At 40.4% G+C, this 10,260-nt stretch overlaps 1 protein-coding gene across 1 annotated transcript in view; it reads left to right on the forward strand.

The window, feature by feature from the left end:
* The window catches only part of LOC138850976 (solute carrier family 22 member 15-like), a 216,768-nt gene extending 206,709 nt beyond the window's left edge, over nucleotides 1-10,059 (forward strand). The window contains exon 7 of the mRNA XM_070088482.1: nucleotides 9,259-10,059. Coding sequence (XP_069944583.1) covers nucleotides 9,259-9,427 — 169 coding nt within the window. The 3' untranslated portion in view covers nucleotides 9,428-10,059. The remainder of the gene's footprint in view (nucleotides 1-9,258) is intronic.
* The last annotated feature ends 201 nt before the right edge of the window (nucleotides 10,060-10,260 follow it).

Here is a 10,260-nt window from a genome sequence, read left to right on the forward strand (position 1 = left end):
CAGCATTGGAAATAAGGAATATCCACTAGGAATTTTTATTGACCTAAGAAAAGCTTTTGACACAGTAGACCACGACATCCTACTCCACAAACTTGACCATTACAGTATAAGAGGCCATGCGCTTGCTTATTTCAAATCTTACCTTACTAATAGGTATCAGTATGTTACCATTAAAGACACAGCATCAACAACTCGGCCACTTGATACTGGAGTTCTGCAGGGAAGTGTCCTTGGTCCCCTGCTCTTCCTCATATACATCAATGATCTTCCAAACGTATCCCAACACCTGAAACCCATTCTCTTTGCTGACGACACGACTTATGTCATCTCTCACCCTAATCTTGCCACCCTCAACACCATTGTTAATGAGGAGCTGATCAAAATATCGACTTGGATGACAGCCAATAAACTTAGGCTTAACACTGACAAAACCTACTACGTATATTATGTTTGGTAGCAGAGCAGGAGATGCACAAATTAACATTAAGATCGACAACACTCTAATTACCAGACATAATGAGGGCAAATTCCTAGGCCTATACCTTGACAACAACCTGAATTTCAGCACCCATATCCAACACATAACCAAAAAAGTATCCAAAACAGTTGGGATCCTCTCCAAGATACAATACTACATGCCGCAAAATGCCCTTCTCACACTATACCACTCACTTATTTATCCATACCTCACCTATGCTATTTGTGCTTGGGGTTCAACTGCAGCAACACACCTAAAGCCAGTAATAACCCAACAAAAAGCTGCAGTAAGAATAATCACTAAATCCCATCCCTGGCAACACCCCCCCCCCCACTCTTCATAGATCTAAACTTACTCCCTGTTCAGTACATCCACACTTACTACTGTGCAATCTACATCTACAGGACCTTAAACTCCAATATCAACCTTGACCTAAAACGCTTTCTTGATAGTTGTGACAGAACCCACAGGCATAACACCAGACACAAACATCTCTACGACATTCCCCATGTCTGACTAAACCTTTACAAAAATTCAATGTATGTCAAAGGCCCTAAAATCTGGAACACCCTACCTGAGAACTCTAGAACTGCAGACACATTCATCACCTTCAAAACTACCATTAGAAAACATCTTATCTCCCTGATAAACCCCATCAACTAACTACACGAATACCACCTGGTGGTTCACACTTACACTCACTCACCCATTTGACCATAAACAGAAATATTAATCTCAATCTTAAAATAATGAATCCTATGATACTCCAATACTGAAACTATGTACTGTGCCAAAACAAAAGCATTCACATTGCTAAACTCACAAACTAGTATTTAGTCACTTAGCCATAATACCAACTTACCTCATAATCTGTAATATTTTAAAATAAAGAATTAAACTAAGTCTGCCCGAAATGCCTAGCCATGCTAGGCGTTCTAGTGGTACACTCTGTAATCATTATTTAACTACATGTAAACCACACAACAACCAAATTCTGTAAATTCAACATTGTAATCTTTATAGAGAATAAACTTTGAAACTTTGAATATAGCACTTAAAACTACATTTACCCGCTCCCTCCAACCCTTCCTATTATGACATCTACCCTTCCTTCCTTCTACCCCAGATTTATATACCTTAGTCATCATTTTCTGTTCCATCCTCTTGAAATACCCAATAACGTTCTCCTTATTTTGTCAGAGGTTCAGTTTTATAATAAGTAGCCTATGAACCATAGACTACAGCAATCTCATTGCAATATCAGAATTTCATAACCTATTGCAATGGACTGTCATCTACCAGTAGGATGCAGGACAACAATTTAGCTGTTTGTGAATTAATTGCCACAGTTGTTACATACTGAACTGTGCTGCACCATCTCCATATAGGCCTTGTTTCCCCTTGTGCCTTGCATTTCATTTTCAAATCCTTTGCAGTATTTTATGCTTTATGGCATTGGTAAGTATTTATGGGAAGAAAAATATGAATCTATAAATGCATATATACGACAGACAGATATGTGACTGGTTAGCATTCTTAAGTTTTTGTTACCTGTGACCAGTAAGCCCAATTTTTCCTTAAATACCCGATGCTCTTTGTATTGTATAGCCAGTTTAGTGAGATTCTCTTGGCTTTCAATTGAATTCATAAAAAATTGGTGAACCATTCAGATTAGTATTTCATATTTATAGATTGGGTTGTAAAAAAGTAAATGATAGGGTATTAGGAAGAGTTGTGGGGTTACAGTATACAGAATCTAATACAAAAATGATAGCCGTCACAGTTGCTTTATGCCAATGACATTTTGCTTTTGGGAGGTTCTCAAGAGAAGTTACAATGTTGGTGGACAGATTGGAGAGGGTATGTAAATGAAGTAAATTAAAAGTGAATATAGGAAAGACCAAAGTGATGAGGGTAGCAAATAATTTAAGTAATGAAAAATTAGATATCAGATTTGGAAGGAGGGAGTATGGAAAAAGCGAATGTGTTCAGATACTTGGGAGTGGACTTGTCGGCAGATAGGTACATAAGGTAGTAGGTTGGTAGACAGCAACCACCCAGGGAAGTACTACCGTCCTGCCAGATGGCTGTGAAACAGAAACCTGTAACTGTTTTACATGATGGTAGGATTGCTGGTGTCTCTTTCTGTCTCATAAACACGCTAGATAACAGGGATATCTTGCTACTCCTACTTACACTTTGGTCACACTTCACAGACACGCACATGCATATATACACCTACCATACGACTTACGACCTGCTCGACTTACGACCACTCGACTTACGACTGTGTTTTTTATGCCAAATTTCTGGGAAATAAACAACTATTTGCGTTGTACACAGTGTTTATCCTAAACCTTACAGTATAAAATACAGTACTGACAACATAAAAAGTAAAGTAAAACATGAAATACCAAAATAAAACAATAAAATAAAGTCATTACAAAAATGTTTTGTTGATATTCAGTAGTAAAGTTCGACTTACGACCATTTCGACTTACGACCGGTTTCTCGGAACCGAACTCGGTCATAAGTTGGATGGTAGGTGTATATACATACATCTAGGGTTTTCTCCTTTTTCTAAATAGCTCTTGTTCTTTATTTCTTCTGTTGTCCATGGGGAAGTGGAAAAGAATCTTTCCTCCGTAAGCCATGCGTGTCGTATGAGGCGACCAAAATGCCAGGAGCAATGGGCTAGTAACCCCTTCTCCTGTAAACATTTACTAAAAAAGAGAAGAAGAAAAACTTTATAAAACTGGGATGCTTGAATGTACGTGGATGTAGTGGGGATGACAAGAAACAGATGATTGCTGATGTTAAGAATGAAAAGAAGTTGGATGTCCTGGCCCTAAGCAAAACAAAGCTGAAGGGGGTAGGGGAGTTTTGGTGGGGGGAAATAAATGGGATTAAATCTGGAGTATCTGAGAGAGTTAGAGCTAAGGAAGGGGTAGCAATAATGTTGAAGGATCCGTTATGGAAGGAGAAAAGAGAATATGAATGTGTAAATTCAAGGATTATGTGGATTAAAGTAAAGGTTGGATGTGAAAAGTGGGTCATAATAAGCGTGTATGCACCTGGAGAAGAGAGGAATGTAGAGGAGAGAGATTTTGGGAGATGTTAAGTGAATGTATAGGAACCTTTGAACCAGTGAGAGAGTAATTGTGGTTGGGGACCTGAATGCTAAAGTAGGAGAAACTTTTAGAGAGGGTGTGGTAGGTAAGTTTGGGGTGCCAGGTGTAAATGATAATGGGAGCCCTTTGATTGAACTTTGTATAGAAAGGAGTTTAGTTATAGGTAATACATATTTTAAGAAAAAGAGGATAAATAAGTATACAAGATTTGATGTAGGGCGAAATGACAGTAGTTTGTTGGATTATGTATTGGTAGATAAAAAACTGTTGAGTAGACTTCAGATTGTACATGTTTATAGAGGGGCCACAGATATATCAGATCACTTTTTAGTTGTAGCTACCCTGAGAGTAAAAGGTAGATGGGATACAAGGAGAATAGAAGCATCAGGGAAGAGAGAGGTGAAGGTTTATAAACTAAAAGAGGAGGCAGTTAGGGTAAGATATAAACAGCTATTGGAGGATAGATGGACTAATGAGAGCAAGGCAATGGGGTTAAAGAGGTATGGGGTAGGTTTAAAAATGTAGTGTTAGAGTGTTCAGCAGAAGTTTGTGGTTACAGGAAAGTGGGTGTGGGAGGGAAGAGGAGCGATTGGTGGAATGATGATGTAAAGAGAGTAGTAAGGGAGAAAAAGTTAGCATATGAGAAGTTTTTACAAAGTAGAAGTGATGCAAGGAGGGAAGAGTATATGGAGAAAAAGAGAGAGGTTAAGAGAGTTGCAAAGCAGTGTAAAAAGAGAGCAAATGAGAGAGTGGGTGAGATGTTATCAACAAATTTTGTTGAAAATAAGAAAAAGTTTTGGAATGAGATTAACAAGTTGAGGAAGCCTAGAGAACAAATGGATTTGTCAGTTAAAAATAGGAGAGGAGAGTTATTAAATGGAGAGTTAGAGGTATTGGGAAGATGGAGGGAATATTTTGAGGAATTGTTAAATGTTGATGAAGATAGGGAAGCTGTGATTTCATGTATAGGGCAAGGAGGAATAACATCTTGTAGGAGTGAGGAAGAGTCAGTTGTGGGTGTGGGGGAAGTTCGTGAGGCAGTAGGTAAAATGAAAGGGGGTAAGGCAGCTGGGATTGATGGGATAAAGATAGAAATGTTAAAAGCAGGTAGGGATATAGTTTTGGAGTGTTTGGTGCTATTATTTAATAAATGTATGGAAGAGGGTAAGGTACCTAGGGATTGGCAGAGAGCATGCATAGTTCCTTTGTATAAAGGCAAAGGGGACAAAAGAGAGTGCAAAAATTATAGGGGGATAAGTCTGTTGAGTATACCTGGTAAAGTGTATGGTAGGGTTATTATTGAAAGAATTAAGAGTAAGACGGAGAATAGGATAGCAGATGAACAAGGAGGCTTTAGGAAAGGTAAGGGGTGTGTGGACCAGGTGTTTACAGTGAAGCATATAAGTGAACAGTATTTAGATAAGGCTAAAGAGGTTTTTGTGGCATTTATGGATTTGGAAAAGGCATATGACAGGGTGGATAGGGGGGCAATGTGGCAGATGTTGCAGGTGTATGGTATAGGAGGTAGGTTACTGAAAGCAGTGAAGAGTTTTTACGAGGATAATGAGGCTCAAGTTAGAGTATGTAGGAAAGAGGGAGATTATTTCCCAGTAAAAGTAGGCCTTAGACAAGGATGTGTGATGTCACCATGGTTGTTTAATATATTTATAGATGGGGTTGTAAGAGAAGTAAATGCGAGGGTCTTGGCAAGAGGCGTGGAGTTAAAAGATAAAGAATCACACATATAGTGGGAGTTGTCACAGTTGCTCTTTGCTGATGACACTGTGCTCTTGGGAGATTCTGAAGAGAAGTTGCAGAGGTTGGTGGATGAATTTGGTAGGGTATGCAAAAGAAGAAAATTAAAAGTGAATACAGGAAAGAGTAAGGTTATGAGGATAACAAAAAGATTAGGTGATGAAAGATTGGATATCAGATTGGAGGGAGAGAGTATGGAGGAGGTGAATGTATTCAGATACAGTGGACCCCCGCATACCGTCGGCATCACATAACGTACAATCCGCATACCGCTCGCTTTTATTGCAAAAATTTTGCCTCGCATACCGCTCAAAAACCCGCTCACCGCTCTTCGTCCGAGATGCATCCAATGTGCGCCCTTAGCCAGCCTCACATGTGCCGCCGGTGGCATTGTTTACCAGCCAGCCTCCGCGGTAACATTTCGTATTATTACAGTGTTTTTGGTGATTTTATCTACAAAATAAGTGACCATGGGCCCCAAGAAAGCTTCTAGTGCCAATCCTACAGCAATAAGGGTGAGAATTATTATAGAGATGAAGAAAGAGATCATTGATAAGTATGAAAGTGGAGTGCGTGTCGCCGACCTGGCCAGGTTGTACAAGAAACCCAAATCAACCATCGCTACTATTGTGGGCAACAGAAAGGCAATCAAGGAAGCTGTTCTTGCCAAAGGTTTAACTGTGTTTTCGAAACAGAGATCGCAAGTGATGGAAGATGTTGAGAGACTCTTATTGGTGTGGATAAATGAAAAACAGCTAGCAGGAGATAGCGATCATAAGCGAAAAGGCTAGGAAGTTGCATGAGGATTTAATTAAAAAAATGCCTGCAACTAGTGATGATGTGAGTGAATTTAAGGCCAGAAAAGGTTGGTTTGAGAGATTTAAGAAGCGTAGTGGCATACATAGTGTGATAAGGCATGGTGAGGCTGCCAGTTCGGACCACAAAGCAGCTGAAAAATATGTGCAGGAATTCAAGGAGTACATAGACAGTGAAGGACTGAAACCTGAACAAGTGTTTAATTGTAATGAAACAGGCCTGTTTTGGAAGAAAATGCCAAGCAGGACCTACATTACTCAGGAGGAAAAGGCACTCCCAGGACATAAGCCTATGTTGATGTGTTCCAATGCTACTGGTGATTGCAAAGTGAAGCCTTTATTAGTGTATCACTCTGAAACTCCCAGACCGTTCAGGCAAAAGAATGTCCTCAAGGAGAATTTGTGTGTGCTTTGGAGGGCAAACAGTAAGGCATGGGTTACTAGGGACTTTTTCTATGACTGGTTACACCATGCATTTGCCCCAATGTGAAAGATTACCTAACTGAAAAGAAATTAGAACTTAAGTGCCTCCTGGTGTTAGACAATGCCCCTGGTCATCCTACAGATGTGGCAGAGCGACTTTATGGGGACATGAAATTCATTAAGGTGAAGTTTTTGCCTCCTAATACCACTCCTCTCCTGCAGCCCATGGACCAGCAGGTTATTGCAAACTTCAAAAAACTGTACACAAAAGCTCTGTTTGAAAGGTGCTTTGTAGTGACCTCAGAAACTCAACTGACTCTAAGAGAGTTTTGGAGAGAGCACTTTAATATCCTCAATTGTGTAAACCTTATGGTAAGGCTTGGGAGGGAGTGACTAAGAAGACCTTGAACTCTGCTTGGAAGAAACTGTGGCCAGAATGTGTAGAGAAAAGGGATTTTGAAGGGTTTGAGGCTAACCCTGAGAGGATTATGCCAGTTGAGGAATCAATTGTGGCATTGGGAAAGTCCTTGGGGTTGGAGGTTAGTGGGGATGATGTGGAAGAGTTGGTGGAGGAGGACAATGAAGAACTAACCACTGATGAGCTGATAGATCAACTTCAACAGCAAGAGGCCAGACCTGAGGAAACTGGTTCAGAGGAGGGGAGAGAGAAATTGAAGAAGTTGCCTACTACAAAGATTAAGGAAATCTGTGCAAAGTGGCTTGAAGTGCAAACCTTCATGGATGAAAATCACCCTCACACAGCTATTGCAAGCCGTGTTGGCAACCTGTACACTGACAATGTTGTGAAACACTTTAGGGAAGTCATAAAGGAATGAGAGGTACAGGCCACTATGGACAGATATGTTGTGCGAAAGAAGTCCAGTGACTCTGAAGCTGGTCCTAGTGGCATTAAAAGAAGAAGGGAAGTAACCCCAGAAAAGGACTCGACACCTCAAGTCTTAATGGAAGGGGATTCCCCTTCTAAACACTAACACTCTCTCTCCCTTCCTCCCATCCCATCAATCATCACCAGATCTTCAATAAAAGTAAGTGTCATGTAATTGTGCATGCCTTTTTCAGTTTGTGTGTATTAAAATTAACATTTCATGTGGTAAAAATTTTTTTTTTCATACTTTTGGGTGTTTTGTACGGATTAATTTGATTTCCATTATTTCTTATGGGGGAAATTCATTCGCATACCGATCATTTCGCATAACAATGAGCCCTCTTGCACGGATTAAAGTCGCTATGAGGGGGTCCACTGTATTTGGAAGTGGACGTGTCAGCGGATGGGTCTATGAAAGATGAGGTGAATCATAGAATTGATGAGTGGAAAAGGGTGAGCGGTGCACTTAGGAGTCTGTGGAGACAAAGAACTTTGTCCTTGGAGACAAAGAGGGGAATGTATGAGAGTATAGTTTTACCAATGCTCTTATATGGGTGTGAAGCATGGGTGATGAATGTTGCAGCGAGGAGAAGGCTGGAGGCAGTGGAGATGTCATGTCTGAGGGCAATGTGTGTTGTGAATATAATGCAGAGAATTCGTAGTTTGGAAGTTAGAAGGAGGTGCGGGATTGCCAAAACTGTTGTCCAGAGGGCTGAGGAAGGGTTGTTGAGGTGGTTTGGACATGTAGAGAGAATGGAGCAAAACAGAATGACTTCAAGAGTGTATCAGTCTGTAGTGGAAGGAAGGCGGGGTAGGGTTCGGCCTAGGAAAGGTTGGAGGGAGGGGATAAAGAAGGTTTTGTGTGCGAGGGGCTTGGATTTCCAGCGGGCATGCGTGAGCGTGTTTAATAGGAGTGAATGGAGACAAATGGTTTTTAATACTTGACGTGCTTTTGGAGTGTGAACAAAGTAACATTTATGAAGGGATTCAGGGAAACCGGCAGGCCGGACTTGAGTCCTGGAGGTGGGAAGTACAGTGCCTGCACTCTGAAGGAGGGGTGTTAATGTTGCAGTTTAAAAACTGTAGTGTAAAGCACCCTTCTGGCAAGAGTGATGGAGTGAATGATGGTGAAAGTTTTTCTTTTTCAGGCCACCCTGCCTTGGTGGGAATCAGCCAGTGTGCCAATAAAAATAAAAAAAATAAATGAAAGATGAAGTGACCCAAAGAAATGGTGATGGGAAAAAGGTCAGTGGTGCATTGAGGCATCTGTGGAGACAAAGAACATTATCCATGGAGACAAAAGAGAATGTTTGAGGGAGTAGTAGTACCAGCACTCTTATAAGGGTCTGAGGCATGGGTTGTGAATGTTGGAGCAAGGAGGAGGTCGGAGGCAATGGAGATGTCATGTCTGAGGGCAATATGTGGTTTGGCACTAGTTATAGATCAGTGGAACTTGTGATTGTTTACAGAACCTCAGCATCATGGCCAGTAGGCCTACTGCAGTGGTAATGTCTTTGTGTGTTCTTCAGTATAGTGATTTCAATTTATCGATCTCATCTATTCAGAAATATTAATTATGAATAAGTTGTTGTCATCCTCCCCTACTTTTTTGCTCAAAAAAAAAAATTGGCCGTGGAACCTCAACCCATACTCCGATTTTTTTTTAACACATCAACTGTCTCCCACTGAGGCAGGGTGACCCAAAAAAGAAAGAAACACTTTCACCATCATTTGCACATAATTATAACCATTATTTCTCACTTATTGCAGGGCCCACAGTCTATCAATCCAAGAATCATTGGCAACAGAGGAAGAACAGAATCTTCTGAATAATAGTGAACAAGATGATGATGATGATGATGAGCCAGTAGGTTGTATTAACACTGTAGATGTTCAAGAGGAAAATTCTGGTGATGAACTGGACAAACTATGTGAATGAAGAAATTATTTGTTTTTTTTAGTAAATAAGATTCATATAATGATGATACCAACTTGGCTGATTTGATCAGTAATTAATTTAAAAAGTTATTTGAAACTTTTCTTGAAAGAAGAATCTTTTTCAGGTAAAAAGATATTTAATAACCTGTAGTTGCAGGATCATTGTTATTATTTTTGTACATCACAAAATGCACCAAGCCCACATGGGTCATAAAGGTCTGCAAGGTTAAGGGAAGCTATTGGCAGAAGAAATGATGTGATGGGTGAACTCATGAACAAACAAGTAATCATAGTTAGGTGGGACTTCCCAGTGGAAATTGGTCATACCCAAGGGATGGGCCAGTAGTATGCTAGAAGGTTTTGGAGATGTCCTCTGTACCAAGAATCCATGATGTTGCAGTGTCTGACAAGTTGTACACAAAACAATATCAACAAGATGAAGAATTACTCATGTACAACATCTGGGTATTTTTATTTGTAGACATTTTGCCAACCAGTGGCTTTATCAGTACAATACAAGGACATAATGTGAAGAATGTAGAATTATATACAAAAGATGAGGTAATCAGTCTCTCAGCCTTGGAGTTGGTGAAGAGCACTGTAGTCTTGAAGAATCTGAAGCACAGACATGAAGCTTGGCAGTTATATACCGGCATCAGGCGAGGGACATGCAGCGGATGAAGGCATTGTCACTGGTAAGCAGGATTGCCCAGCAGAGGTAGGTCATACTCAAGGGATGGGCCAGTGGTAAGCAAGAAGGTCCATTCCTTGAGTATGACTTACTTCCACTGGGGAATTCTGCCTACCAGTGACATTGCTTTTGTCTGCTGCACA

The sequence above is a fragment of the Cherax quadricarinatus genome, chromosome 24, assembly GCF_038502225.1.
Source record: "Cherax quadricarinatus isolate ZL_2023a chromosome 24, ASM3850222v1, whole genome shotgun sequence".
NCBI lineage: Eukaryota > Metazoa > Arthropoda > Malacostraca > Decapoda > Parastacidae > Cherax > Cherax quadricarinatus.